General features: G+C 37.9%; 1 protein-coding gene across 1 annotated transcript in view; it reads right to left on the bottom strand.

Moving 5' to 3' along the window:
* The window catches only part of LOC150081680 (uncharacterized), an 833960-nt gene that overhangs the window by 141433 nt on the left and 676264 nt on the right, over positions 1-16263 (bottom strand). The window contains exon 22 of the mRNA XM_090380284.1: positions 13891-13917. Coding sequence (XP_090236410.1) covers positions 13891-13917 — 27 coding nt within the window. The remainder of the gene's footprint in view (positions 1-13890; positions 13918-16263) is intronic.

Here is a 16263-nt window from a genome sequence, read left to right as displayed (position 1 = left end):
AGGCACAAAAGATGATATAGTTGTACACGTTGGCACTAATGATATTAAGAGTAGGAGACCGGCGGAATTACTTGACAAGTACAGGTCACTGATGAAAAAAAGCCGTGAATTAGGGTTGAAATTGAAAGTGTCTGCAATTCTGCCCAGACACAATAGGAGGGAGTATATGATGAGAACCCTGTCAATCAATTCGGCCCTGGAAAGATTGTGCAGGGCTCAAGGGGTAGAATTTTTTTCAGCCTGGTCTGTACTTGTTAACAGGAGAGACTGCTTCTACAGGGATGGGATACACTTAAATAGAAAGGGTGCAAGAATGTTTGCTGATGCTATCGAGGCAGTGTTAGGTGGGTCGGAAAACTGCTAGATTGGGGGGGGATACAAGGACTAATAGATTAACAGTAGCGACTGGCAGAGGTGAAAGTGATTCTTGCACTGCTTCTATTGGAATGAGCCGCAGCCTGGAAAATAAGATGCAGGATATTTCAGAGACTGCTGGGAATCATTGGGGTACAAGTAAACACATGGGTTGTGTTAGGGTAGCTAAGAAAAAGAACAGGTGCATGTATACTTGCGTATACACCAATGCTAGGAGTTTAGTAAATAAATTTGATGAATTTGAGGTATTGCTCAAAACATCAAAGGAAGATATTGTGGGAATTTCAGAGACGTGGTGTCACACAGATATAAGGAATGCAGAACTGGAATTTGGGGAGTACAATGTCTACAGAAAGGATAGACAGGATAGGAAGGGAGGAGGGGTTATGCTATTAGTTAAAAAACACACAAAATCCAAGGAAGTGAAACCAGTCGACATCGCTGGACAGTGCAGTGTCGAGTCAGTTTGGTGTGACATAAGCATTGGGAGATCAAAATTGAGAGTAGGAGTGTGCTATAGGCCTAATGACTCTGATGAGTATAATAAGAAACTGTTCGGAGAAATAGAGTGGGCCAGTAAATCAGAGTGTCTTATAATGGGGGATTTTAATTTCCCAGATATTGACTGGAATTTGGGGGCTGGTCACTCACACAGTAGCAAGGCTTTTGTGGATTTATTGGATGATTGTTTTCTACATCAGCATGTTCGGGAGGCAACTAGAGGGAGTAATACTCTTGATTTGATTATCAGTAGTGATTCTTCATGCATTAAGAATCTGCAGATAGATGAGCCACTGGGTGGCAGTGATCACAGTGTGCTGAAGTGGGAGTTACTCAAAGAGGTAACTACCATTAGGGGTAAAGGGAAGGGGTATTGCTTTCGTAAAGGCGACTACAATGGACTGAGACAGTATTTAAATTCTATACAGTGGGATCAACTGATGATATTGCCAACAGCAAATTCAAAATGGGAAGCATTCAAAGAACTTATCTTGGAAGCTACTAGGCTTTACATACCAACTAAGAAATATTGTTCAAGGTTTAGGCCTAAATGGATGTCAGAGGAACTAATGAGGCATATGGCAGAGAAGAAAAATGCATGGGATACATACAAATTAACACGTGACACAGACGCCTATGATAGATACAAGTTGATCTGTAACCAGGTTACAAAGGAGGTTAGGCAGGCGAAGGTAGAATACGAGAGATCCTTGGCAAGGGATGCGAAGAAAAACAGCAAAGAGTTCTTTACTTATGTAAACTCTAGAAGGAAGGGGATGAATCAGATTGGTCCACTTGAGATCGATGGGTCAACTGTTGATGACCCTGCTCAGGTAGCTAACAAACTAAATGAATATTTTGCATCGACATTCACACATGAGGAGTTATTCAGCGAGGGGAATGCCAGAGGTGTATTCAACTCTAGCAGTAAGCTACAGAATCTTGAAATAACTGGGAGTAAAGTGGAGGAGAAACTGTTGAAGATAAACACAAGAAAGGCACCTGGGGTGGATGGGATCTATCCAGTTATATTAAAGGAGGCAGCAAAGGAAGTAAGCAAACCCTTAGCCATAATTATGAGAGCTTCCTTGGACTCAGGGGAGGTACCCATGGACTGGAGATGTGCAAATGTGACCCCAATTCACAAAGGGGGATCAAAGGCTGACACAAGTAATTATAGACCTGTGAGTTTAACTTCTGTTCCCGGAAAATTAATGGAGGCACTGGTTAAAGAAGCACTGCAGGATCATCTAGACAAGACTTCAGTTATAGCTAGGACACAGCATGGTTTTGTTAAGGGGAAGTCTTGCCTGACCAATTTGATTGGATACTATGATGCAGTCACAAAAGAACTGGATGCAGGGAATAACTTTGATATTATATACTTGGATCTTAGAAAGGCTTTTGATACTGTTGCACATGGAAGACTGCTGCACAAATTGGAGCAGTGTGGCATTGGAGGCAAATTGCTGCTATGGATAAAGGGGTGGTTGAGGGGGAGAAGACAGAGAGTGGTAATCAATGGACACTGCTCATCGTGGACTAATGTTATTAGTGGAGTCCCTCAGGGTTCAGTATTGGGTCCTTTATTGTTTTCTGTATTTATAAATGATATTGATGATGGTATATCAGGCTTAATGTCCAAGTTTGCAGACGATACGAAGGTTGGCAAGGTTGTCAAGGACACTACTGACACTATGCTGCTGCAACAGGATTTGGAAAGGTTGAGCGGATGGGCTTCGAGGTGGCAAATGAAGTTTAACATTGACAAATGTAAAGTACTACATATGGGAAACAGCAACCCCAGAGCAACGTATCAACTCTGTGGTACTACACTGACAGTGGTAGAGAATAAAAGGGACCTGGGGGTGGTTGTGCAAGCAGATATGAAGTTCTCTGAGCAGTGCAGACGGGCTGCAAGAGTAGCTCATGGTGTATTGTCAATGATATATAGGAATTTTTCTAGCAGGGATAAGGAGGTGATTATTCCCTTGTATAAGGCAATGGTCAGGCCACACCTAGAGTACTGTATACAGGCCTGGAGGCCTCATTTCAAGAAGGATGTAGAGCTGCTGGAACGAGTACAGAGAAGGGCAACAAGATTGGTGAATGGGACAAAGGGGTGCTCTTACGAAGAAATTCTTAAGTTTTGCGAATTACAGTGTCTGGAAACTAGGCACCAGCGAGGCGATCTGATAGAGGTGTACAAAGCCTTGAATGGTTTGAGCATGCTCAATGCTGATGGGATTCTTCCTCTTGCTCAGAATAATCACCTGAGAGGGCATAAATTCAAATTGAGGAAAGACAGATGTAGGATAGATGTGCGGAAATTTGCCTTTAGCCAGCGGGTGGTTGGTTGGTGGAACAGACTTCCATCCCTTGTCGTGGAAGTTGATAGCCTAAATAAGTTTAAGGCTCAGCTGGACAGGTATTTCAAACGAACAGAGGGGTGAAGTGGAAGTGGTTATTTTTATTTATTTATGTTACTTTTTTTTTTTTTTTTTTTTTGGCTGATGCTGCTTTCTTGCATCAAATGCCTCTGCTAATGCTAATGCTAAAAAGACCCTTCATGCTGAGAAGAGGCCATGCGAGTGAGGCTAAGACATACGAAATTAGCAATTTTGTAATTACAGATGACTGTTTATTAGAAAAACTTTTGAGCATAAAGGCAAATAAGGCTCGTGTAGTTGATGACATATCCCCAGTAGTTTTGAGGGAAACCACCAGGGAGTGTATTTAATCATTGAGGTTAAATATGAGGGCAACTTTGGATTTGTGGAGATTCTTTTAGATTACAGAAATGTCAACATATTTCTAATACATAAAGGCAGTTGTAAGAGTGAAGTCGGTAGGAAAAAGCTTAGAGACAATGATTAAGAATTTAATCCAGGAACATTTAAACAACATGGCTTTGTTAAAGATATATCATGCTTAACTAATTTAGTGGGCTATTTTAACACAATTACTCATGACCTGGCTGTAGGGAACAATTTTGACATAGTTTATTACGATTTTAGCAAAGCATTTGACTCAGTCCCTCATGAGAGGTTACTGTATAAGCTTGAACAAGTTGGGATTACTAGTAAGATTCTAAGATGGATTTCTGGGTGGCTGCAGGGCAGAAGGCACATGGTTTTGATTAATGGATATTCTTCAGATTGGCTTAATATCAGGAGTGAGATCCCTCAAGGATTGGGTGTTGGACCACGTTTTTTCTCATTTTAATAAAGGACATCGAGGAAGGGATAGAAGGTGGAATGTCAAAACTTGCAAATGACATAAAGATTGGTAGAGTTGTTAATGATCAGTGCCAAGAAGTGCTCCATCAGGATAGCTTGAACAGACTTCAAAGAAGGACAGAGAAATTGCAGCTATGTTTTAATGCATCCCTTGCCAAGGATTTCTCGTAATCTGCCTTCGCCTGCCTAACCTCCTTTGTAACTTGGTTGCATATCAACTTGTATCTATCATAGGCTTCTGTGTCATGTGTTAATTTGTAAGTATCCCATGCTTTTTTCTTCTCTGCCATATGCCTCATTAGTTCATCTGACATCCATTTTGGCCTAAACCTTGAACAATATTTCTTAGTTGGTATGTAAAGCCTAGTAGCTTCCAAGATGAGTTCTTTGAATGTTTCCCATTTTGAGTTTGCTGTTGGTAACATCATCAGTTGGTCCCACTGTATAGAATTTAAATACTGTCTCAGACTATTGTAGTCGCCTTTACAAAAGCAATAACCCTTCCCTTTACCCCTGATGGTAGTTACCTCCTTGAGTAAATCCCACTTCAGCACACTGTGATCACTGCCTCCTAGTGGTTCCTTTATCTGCAGATTCTTAATGCATGAAGGATCACTACTGATAATCAAATCAAGAGTATTGCTCCCTCTAGTTGCCTCCCGAACATGCTGATTTAGAAAACAATCATCCAAGAAATCCACAAAAGCCTTACTAGTGTGTGAGTGACCAACCCACAAATTCCAGTCAATATCTGGGAAATTAAAATCCCCCATTATAAGACTCTCTGTACTCTATTTCCCTGTATAGTTTCTTGTTATACTCATCAGAGTCATTAGGCCTATAGCACACTCCTACTCTCAATTTTGATCTCCCAATGCTTATGTCACACCAAACTGACTCAACACTGCACTGTCCAGCGATGTCGACTGGCTTCACTTCCTTGGATTTTATGTGTTTCTTAACTAATAGCATAACCCCTCTTCTTCCATTCTATCCTGTCTATCCTTTCTGTAGACGTTGTACTCCCCAAATTCCAGTTCTGCATTACTTATAGCTGTGTGACACCACATCTCTGATATCCCAACAATATCCGCCTTTGATGCTTTGAGCAATACCTTAAATTCCTCAAATTTATTTACTAAACTCCTAGCATTGGTGTACACGCAAGTATACATGCACCTGTTCTTTTTCTTAGCTACCCTAACACAACCCATGTGTTTACTTGTACCCCAATGTCTCCCAGCAGTCTCTGAAATATCCTGTATCTTATTTTCCAGGCTGTTGCTCATGTGATGGTTTAACTGTTGATGACCTGCTGATGTTGCTGACAGACTGGTCTTTTGCATCTAAAATTCATATAGGAGCTATCTTTTAGGGATGAGGAAGCTAGGGAGCTAAATGATTTTGTGATAAATGAGAGGAAAGTGGAAGAGAAACTGTGTTGAAGCTAAATGTAAAAAAAAAAAAAAAAAACACTATGGGTACATTGAATGTATCCAATTATATTGATGAAGGCAGAAAAAAAAACAGAGGTATGTAAACTTTTAACCATAATTATGAATTCAGAAGGGGTCCCTGTGGACTGGAGTTGTGCAAATATATGCCCAATTCACAAAGGAAGGATCAAAGGATATGAATAATTACCCACGTTTTAGCTTTATGTCTGTTGAAGGGAAAATAATTGAGTTGCTAATTATAGAAGCAATTGAGGACCATTTAGACATGAATGCAGTTATACTGGAGTCACAGCATGGATTTGTTAAAGGGCAATCTTGCCTGACCAATCTGATTGGATTCTGTGATACAGTAACAAAGAAACTGGATGCAAAATATCATTTTTTTGACATTGTATACTTCCATTTCAGAAAAGCTTTTGATACTGGTGCTGCTGAACAAACTGGAGTAGTGTGTCATTAAGGGAAAGTTACTGTTATGGATACAGGGATGGGTAAGTGGGAGAGGACAGATAGTAGTTATCATTGGGTACTGCTCTTTGTGAATTTCCACAGGGTTCAGTGCTGGTCCCATTACTGGTTGGATTATTTCTGTGTTTATTAATATTGATGAAGACATATCAGGTATGATATCTAAGTTTGCAGGTGATACAAAGACTGCCAGATTAATGGTGATTAATGACAACAATCAGGGTATGTTACTACAATGAGATCTAGAAAAATTAGGGAGATGAACTGAGAAGTGGCAACCAAAGTTTAACATTGATAAATACCAAGATACTGATGTAAACTCAAGGGAATGGAGAATGAAAAAAGAACTGGAGTAATTGTGTAGTGACACATGAAGTTCCCTGACTGCTGCAGACAGGCTGCTAGGACAGCTCATTGATTTTGTCAGTGATATAAAGGAATTTTTCCAACAGGGATAAGGAGATAATTATTCTGTTGTATAAGCAATGGTTATGCCACATCTTGAGTACTGTGTACAAGTCTGTAAACCTCATTTTAGAAAAGATGTGGATATGTTGGAACGGATGCAGAGAAGAGCAACGAGATTAGTGAAGGGAACCTTCACTAATCTTTGTGCATTGATGAGAGCACCAAAAGTTGCTCTCATCAATTGATGTTTAAAGCAATTTGCTTTCAGCCAGCAGGTAGTTCATTGTTGGAACAAACTTCCATCTGGTGTTGTAGAAGTAGGTAAGTTGAATAAATTCAATGAAGAACCAGACAGTATGTTAGAGGGGTTGGTAATATGGGAAGTTTTTTTTTTTTTTGATTAATGCAAATTTTTTTTTTTACATCACCTAGGGATCTTCAGTGCTAATGAAATGTCATATACAGACTGATTGCTTATGTGGCACCCTATAATGATAATAGGGTGCTTATGTGGCACCCTATTATCATTATCATTCTGTGCTGGAAATCTTAACTTCGTCGGTAATGGCATCTTGCATTCATTGGGGCACTACTGTATAGTGAAAGGCCTATGAGCATATTTCTAGTTGTGTTTTGCGGGTGGTGCTTGGGTAGGACATGACCAACTGTGAATATGCTCTCTCTCTCTCTCTCTCTCTCTCACACACACACACACACACACACACACACACACACACACACACACACACACACACGAGTGAACACATGCTTAACAAGAGTGGGCATAGAGCTCATTCATGTTAAGCATGCATGCATGTGTGTGTACATGTAAAAGAGACTGCAGAGATGTTAAAGATGCTGTAGAAAGAATCTATTGGCTCAGAAATATAATAATAATCTGATCTAAATTTGTTTGGAAGTAGGTTTTATTTAAATAACTTGTTATTATCATTAGCATTAGTAGAGGCATTTGATGCAAGAAAGCAAGCTTATGCAGCATCAGCCAATAAAAAAAAAAATAATAAATAAATAAATAAAAAATAACCACTTCCACTTCACCCCTCTGTTCGTTCGAAATACCTGTCCAGCTGAGCCTTAAACTTATTTAGGCTATCAACTTCCACGACAAGGGATGGAAGTCTGTTCCACCAACCAACCACCCGCTGGCTAAAGGGAAATTTCTGCACGTCTATCCTACATCTGTCTTTCCTCAATTTGAATTTATGCCCTATCAGGTGATTATTCTGAGCAAGAGGAAGAATCCCATCAGCATTGAGCATGCTCAAACCATTCAAGGCTTTATACACCTCAATCAAATCACCTCGCTGGTGCCTAGTCTCCAAACACTGTAATTTGCAAAACTTAAGCCTTTCTTCGTAAGAGCACCCCTTTGTTCCATTCACTAATCTTGTTGCCCTTCTCTGTACTCGTTCCAGCAGCTCTACATCCTTCTTGAAATGAGGCCTCCAGACCTGTATACAGTACTCTAGGTGTGGCCTGACCATTGCCTTATACAAGGGAATAATCACCTCCCTATCCCTGCTAGAAACATTGCTGTATATCATTGATAAGACACCATGAGCTACTCGTGCAGCCTGTCTGCACTGCTCAGAGAACTTCATATCTGCCTGCACAACCACCCCCAGGTCTCTTTCATTCTCTACCACTGTCAGTATAGTACCACAGAGTTGATATGTTGCTCTGGGGTGGCTGTTTCCCATATGCAGTACTTTGCATTTGCCACCTCAGCCCATGTGCTCAACCTTTCCAAATCCTCTTGCAGTAGCATAGTGTTAGTAGTGTCCTTGACAACCCTGCCAACCTTCGTATCATCTGAAAACTTGGACATTAAGCTTGATATACCATCATCAATATCATTTATAAATACAGAAAACAATAATGGACCCAATACTGAACCCTGAGGGACTCCACTAATAACATTAGTCCACAATGAGCAGTGTGTGCTAGTCTAGTGAAAAGCTGCTTTGAGCAAACATCTGTTTTTCTAATTTGTCACATATATTGAAATGCTGCTTTAGGAAGTCAAAATTACATTTGATGGCTATGTTGACTGCATTTTTTAACACTGAAAGGACTGTGTTATCAGAATTTCATATCTTAAGTATTTTGTTATAACTGAGAGCAAAGGGAAGGAGAAAATGTTGAAGTTAAACATAAGAAAGGTACGTCGGGTGGATGAGATCTACCCAGTTATATTAAAGGAGGCAGCAAAGGAAGGAAACCTTTAGTTATGAGAGCATCTCCGGTTTGAGGAGAGGTCCCCATAGACTGGAGATGTGCAAATGTATCACCAATTCACAAAGGGGGACAAAGAGTGATACAAGTAGTTACAGACCTGTTAGCTTAACTTCTGTTTCGGGGAAAATAATGGAGTCACTGGCTAAAGAAGCATTGCAGGATTGTCTGGATGCAAAAAATAATTTTGATATAATATACTTGGATTTTAGGAAAGCTTTTGATACTGTTGCACATAAAAGACCACTATACAGATTGGAGCAGTATGGCATCAAGGGCAAGTTGTTGCTATGGATACAGGGATGGTTGAGTGTGAGAAGACAGAGTAGTGAGCAATGGACACTGCTTGTCATGGACTAATGTTATTCTTATTATTATTGTTGTTGCTCTTATATTATTTCTCCCTGATTTGGGGATTCCACTCTGTGATGGGTACTGCTACCAAATACACAGGGAAGTTGTAACGTCTGGTGTTTCTGTTAGTCGAGAAAATCTCTGACTATCTTACAGGTGTTCAGGATTGAGACTTTCTAGAGTTCCTTGTAGGTGTTCTCTGGGAGACCTATTGCTGCTAGGCTGCTATGTAGAGTCTTTGGTAGCATACCGGTGGTTGACACGATGATCGATACTTCTTGCATATGCCACATCTCCTTGACCTCATGTCTCAGGTTCTTGTACTTCCTAATTTTTTCCTCGTGGGTTTTCTGGACATTGCTAATGTTGGGCACCGCTATGTCAATCAGGTAGGTAGCCTTTTCCATCTTGTCCACAAGGGTTATGTCCGGTCTGTTGTGTGGGAAGGTCTGTCTTACCCGTTATTATGGCGTGGTCCCAGTACAGCTTGTGGGTTCAGGTCTCTAGTACTGCTTGGGTTCGTGCTTGTAGTACGGTACACCTTCCTTTGGTCAACTGGTATTTCCTCGCTAGCTTCTGATGTATTATCCTGGCTACCTGGTCGTGTCTATGAGTGTACTCAGTCTGGGTGATCACCTTGCACTCTGTGGTGATGTGTTCGATCGTTTCCGAGGCCAGGTGGCATTGTCGACGTGTCATCTGACATTACGGGCTCCTTTGTGATGTATTTTCTATAGTTTCGTGTCGATTACCTAGTCTTGGATGGCCAGCATGAATCCTTCAGTCTCGGGGAAGAGCGTCCCCGCTTGTGAGCCATGCATTGGAAGCAATGCTATCAACGTGATTTGATAGAGGTAATTTTAGTGTCTGCCATGGAATGTCTTCTTTGCCCATCTTTCTAACTTTGTTTCTTGTGCCATCTTGCTTAGGTTGAGTTGGGTATACTGCTTATCTATCTTCCTTATTGCCTGGTGGAGTGGTGCTGTGCGTTTCTGGAAGTAATTCTTCAGGTTAACTATCGTTGTTTTCTGTTGTTCTATCAGGCGCCCCTTCCTCCCTCTTTCCGAGCTATTGTTAGTCTCTCCACTGCTGACTTCAGGTGGTTATTATTAGCCATATGGCGCAAGGAAACCTGATGCTTATGCTGCACCAGCAAAAAAAATTCCCGAGTTACTCAGAGAGAGAAAGAAGGGAATCACCAAGAAAGAGAAGAATGATGATATCCCAGCTCAGGATTTAGTAGACCCCCCCCCCCTGGTTTGGTGTAGGGACTATCGCTGTTTTCTGTATTTATGAATGATATTGATGAAGGTATAACAGGCTTAATGTCCAACTCTACAGATGATATGAAGGTTGGCAGGGTTGTTAATGACAGTAATGACTGTTTGCAGCTGCAACAGGATTTAGAAAAGTTGAGCAGATGGATTGAGAGGTGGCAACTGAAGTTTAACATTGGCAAATGCAAAGTATTGCATGTGGGTAGCAGTAACCCCAGATTAATGTTCCAACTGTGCGATACTACACTCAGGTTAGTGGAGAATGAAAAAGAGCTGGAGGTAATTGTGTAGCCAGATATTAAGTTTTCAGAGTAGTGCAGACAGGCTGCCAAAGCAACTCATGGAGTCTTGTCAATGATATACAGGAACTTTGCTAGCAGGGATAAGGAGGTGATTATCCGCTTTGCTTATTGGAGGCTTGAAGTGGTGAAACCCATGTTTAGTCTCTAGAGCAAAGTTTCCGGCATCGCCTTTCCCCCATACTTCTCCTTCAACCCATGCACGGTATTAAGTACTATAGGTTTTGATACCTTTCGTGTTTGGGGTTTTCATAAAAAAAAAAAAAAAAAAATAGTCAGGCCACATCTTGAATACTGCATATAGGTCTGGAGGCCTCATTTCAAGAAGGATGTAGACCTCTACATCCTTTCTGACAAGTGCTGGAACGAGTACAGAAAAGGGCAATGAGATTGGTGAGGGGAACAAAGGGGTACTCTTACCAAGAAAGGCTTAAGTTCTGCAAATTGAGCATCTGGAAATGAGATACCTGCGAAGTGCCTCATTGAGATGTTTAGGGCTTTACATGGTGTTTAGAAGTACTGTTTTATTGTTAAAACAAAATACTGTTTTATTGGACTAAATTCGAAAAATAGCAAAGGCTTAATTTTCCAGTACTCATCGTGGTTGATCTGCAATTGTTATGGCCGACCGGGCTAGCCAGGTGGGTAAAGTGCCTGCCTGGCAAATCAAAGGTCGCGGGTTCGAATCTCCGCCGCGGGCTTGGATCAAAGTACTGCAAAAACCTTGGGAGGTGCATTATGGCCACAGAAGCTGATGCGGCAAACAACTAAAAAAAAAAAAAAAAAAAAAAGCAATTGTTATGGTTTGAATAATAAGAGATTGGCTAATTTTAAGGTGATTGGTTTTTTAAAAATAAATGGATGAGTAAGTGGTAATTACAATGGAAATGGGATTAAAATATGCACAAGGAAGTAGAAGTGCACTAACTCCCTCCTTGGTTGTCATGAAGTTGATTAAAGTTGAAATTCTAAATAGTGAATAAGCCAATAGTCGTAATGGTGGACTTTTTGTTAAAACGTCTTCAGTTGGCAAGTTAAGTGAAAGGAAACATGTACTGTATTTAAGAAGAATTTTGTAATCCCGTGATGCACTTTGCCTCTTGCGGGAATCTCAAATTGGTGAGATTCCAAACTGGAGAAAGATTGAAGGGGAGTTTCGCATTTAAAATGTTTAGGTCGGAGTGGTGACGGAACCATTCTATAATGAGGGCTTCATATTGCAAGATTTTGTAACTGTTTTTTAATTTTAATATGGTAATAGCTGAATCAACTAGGGGGTATGGTTGTTGGAGTGTACATGTAAAGTAAGTTCAGTGCTGGATTGTCCTGTTTTGAAGCTATTGTAGTGATAATAAGCTCTTGTATTAGATGACTGGATTGAACCGAATTTGGTTGTAGTACTGCCAATGTAACAGGCATTACAATTTTGTTGTAACATTTAATTAAGTAAATAATATTATTCATTTCGCTCGTTGGATATTTATGTGTTTCTTTATATTTATTGAAAAGTGATCCAAGTTTATTATAGGTAGAAAAAATAAGTGTGATGTGATAGGTAGAAAAAATATAAGTGTGAATCTCACCATATATAAAACAGGTACTAAACTAGGAACTAAGAATTTTAGGAAACACACGCACACAGGGAAATTCCTACACTTTACATCGCACCACCCTCTTAGCATAAAATAGTCAGTTCTCTATAATCAAATCTACAATGCCATTAAATACAGTACCTCACAAGACGACCTATCCAATGAGTTACAATATCTCACAAAAAAATTCATAGCCAGAAACTACACCCAAAACACTTAATTCAACACACGATTTCCATCATAAAAAATAAAATTAATAACCCTATAAAACACATTACAAATAACAAAACACGTCTTGTTCTCCCTTACCATAGTAATCTTTCAGGACAATTTTGGTGAATATGTGCAGGCACAGACATCACACTTATTTTTTCTACCTATATTAAACTTGGATCACTTTTCAATAAATATAAAGAAACACATAAATATCCAACGAGCGAAATGAATAATATTATTTACTTAATTAAATGTTACAACAAAATTGTAATGCATGTTACATTGGCAGTACTACAACCAAATTCGGTTCAAACCAGTCATCTAATACAAGAGCTTATTATCACTACAATAGCTTCAAAACAGGATAATCCAGCACTGAACGTACTTTACACGCATGCTCCAACAACCATATCCCCCCCTAGTTGATTCAGCTATTACCATAATAAAATTAAAAAACAGTTACAAAATCTTGCAATACGAAGCCCTCATTATAAAATGGTTCCGTCACCACTTCGACCTAAACATTTTAAATGCGAAACTCCCCTTCAATCTTTCTCCGGTTTGGAATCTCACTAATTTGAGATTCCTGCAAGAGGCAAAGTGCATCACGGGATTACAAAATTATTCTTAAATACAGTATGCGTTCCCTTTCACTTAACTTGCCAACTGAAGATGTTTTAACGAAAGTCCACCGTTACGACTATTGGCTTACTCACTATTAGAATTTCAACTTCAATCAACTTCATGACAACCAAGGATGGAGTTAGTGCACTTCTACTTCCTTGCACATATTTTAATCCCGTTTTCATTGTAATTACCACTTACTCATCCCCTTAATTTTTAAAAACCAATCACCTTAAAATTAGCCAATCTCTTATTATTCAAACCATAACAATTGCAGATCGACCAAGGTGAGTACTGGAAAATTAAGCCTTTGCTATTTTTTGGCTTTACATGGTCTCAGCAAGCTCAGTGCTGATGAGATTCTTCCTATTGCTCAGATTATGCATTTGAGGGGGCAAAAATTCAGATTGAGGAAAGACAGTTACAGAATAGATGTGCAGAAATTTGCCTTTAGGCAGGGAGTGGTTGATTCCTGGAACAAACTTCCATCTGTTGTTGTGGAAGTTGATAGCTTAAATAAATTCGAGGAAGAACTGTACAAACATTTGGAGCGAATGAAGAGGTGAATGGGAAGTGTTCCCCCCCCCCCCCTTTTTTTTTAAGCTTGCTTTCTTGCATCATATGCTAAAATATCAAAATACAAAATGCATGCATACTAATTGATGGTTATGTACTACATTCCTTGATTGGTTTGAGCAATAAGAATTTTAATTAATCCACATTCCATGGTATTTTTAGACAATGCTGTTATTCACACATTTTTAGTCTTTCTGTTAGAAATACTATAAAATGAATTTACTGAATTTATCAAATAATTATGTTACCTTCATGCCATCCAAACCTGGGGGGCCCTAAAAAAATTAGGAAAAAAATATATATATAATATATAATTCAGAAAAAAATCTATTCAAATTTAATACACTGTTATAGAATAAAGATGTCTAAACATGAAAGAGTGAAAGAGAAAGACAGAATATATGGAAGAGTGGCTGTAGAATGGTGATCAAGCCATGATGAGAACATTTGTATAATGCTATTTTAAAATTATCATATATATATATGTGATAAAATATATGCTAATATACATATATGTGATAAGATATATGATAATATATAATTTATATATATATATATGATTGTTTTAGTGTAGTTTCTGTATTTGCTATAGAAGTATTATTTACTGTTACAGACCACTGCCCTCCTTGTAACTGCAGGCACTCTGATCATCACAATACTAAATGATTGCACATCTGAAAAATAAAACATGGTAGCAAAAAGTAAACTGTGAGCAGAATAGCCATCTCTAATTATGGGTGCAATACTCATAGTACTTTTTGCATAGGATTTATACAATCAAGTTCAGATAAAAATTCAAAGTTGTGTTAATGATATAAAATACTAATTAATGAAACCTTTTTCTTAATGTTTAGTAACTTTTTATGCTTTAACTCAAAAATCGTTAAATCTGTGAATACTTTAGTTTGAAAAACTTGTGCTCAGCAATGCCTGTTCAAATGTTCTTTCTCTGATCAGATCTAAAAATATATGCAAATTAATCTTTCTGCCCTGCTCCCTCAGACATTTCTGTCCAATAAAAAAGGATATTTCACAAATTAGTGACATTGTATAATAAATAAAGTTAATTTTGTCTAAGTAAAGTTGATATCCTCTTTACATATGTAATAAAAAAAATCAAAGATAATATATCTTTAGTTTAAGTGACTAAAAAAGAAACCTGCAAATAAAGAGCAGTACTTTCAAATACTGTACTTTTCTCTTATCTGTAAATTGGGCTACATTTCTGAAACTGTGTTAAGGTTTCTTATATGATGACTATAGCTGAAGAATCATAAATTGAATTTGGGCATTTAAAATTAAATAAATAGGTTACTCTTTCAGGATAGTACAGGTTAAATAAATCAGTTATATATATATATTTAGATTCAAACTACTGGCAACTGGGCATATTGGTGAAAATCATCAATGGGAAATTTCTTTTTTTATTAAAGTGTTGATCACATAAATTTTAATATTTCTTTATTATCATTATAATTTTCAAATCACATTATTATTTGTTTGAAAGTTGAGCAGTATGGCTGTTAAAGAAGCCAGTCTTTTATTGTTAGTGTACTGCAATACTATAAATTGCCACTTGCATCATTTTTTTTTTTTTTTTTTGGCATTGACTTTGTTAAATTTTTATAATTAAAAAAAAGTACAATAAAATTTTAAATGGTGTGAAAATAATGAAGAACAAAAACTCCTTTATTTAAAATTACTTATTTTTTTATGAAAAAAAAAAAAAGATATAATGAATGGCGTAAAGCATACACAAACATGCTTGCTCTGCATACAGCATACACGTAACAAACTTTTATTGATCCAAGAAAGAAGTCTGGCAATTTTACAGTTATGCTGCATTGCTGCAATTAAAAAATAAAAATATAAAAATAAAAATATAAATAAAAACAAGCTTTTCATAATATTATTCACTTATATTTAGTTAAATATATTATATAGTTAAAATAATAGGTGATACTGCAAAGTGAACAATTTTTAATTATTAAATTTCACCATTCAGCTTATTGAGAAATAACTGAATGGTGAGGTTTGTACATCAGTGGACCTACCTACTGTTGTACAAAATATTTTTTTACACGTGCACTTAACAATTAATATTAGACTGACATCTACTAACTGGGTGGTAGTGACAGTAGGATACATGGAATTTTGTATGGCTGTGAGAATCTGAATTAGAAAATGATTGTGGATATATAAACTCATTAAATATATTTCAGAGTTGCCTAGGAAGAGGGATGTAGTTATTTTGATCTATACACATTACATGCTCAAATTTGCATTCTACCATGAAAAATGCACAGCTCTTTGTTAACTGAGCCACTGTATGATTGCATTGCAATTAAGTTGTTAATACTCCTCTGACCATATGACTGGCCTGGAATATAAACAGAAATCCATTTTATTCGTTTTTAATAAATAAAATTAAAACACTGTTGTTATCTTATCAGGTATGTCAAACTGATAAGGTAGTTTATAAGCAATGTTAAAAAAAATACTTCCTCCAATCTCTGTGGAAAGTTGCAAAATAGGGACTTTTTTTTTTTTTCTTTTTTGCCACAGGATGAGAATCTGCTATTGTTTTGCTCATTTAACATGTGCTGCATGTGATTTGTCTG

Source organism: Mastigoproctus giganteus, chromosome 8 (assembly GCF_048544385.1).
Source record: "Mastigoproctus giganteus isolate SK-2022 chromosome 8, ASM4854438v1, whole genome shotgun sequence".
Lineage (NCBI taxonomy): Eukaryota > Metazoa > Arthropoda > Arachnida > Uropygi > Thelyphonidae > Mastigoproctus > Mastigoproctus giganteus.
The sequence above is the reverse complement of the archived record's forward strand: the minus strand, read 5'-3'. Positions and strand labels throughout refer to the sequence as shown.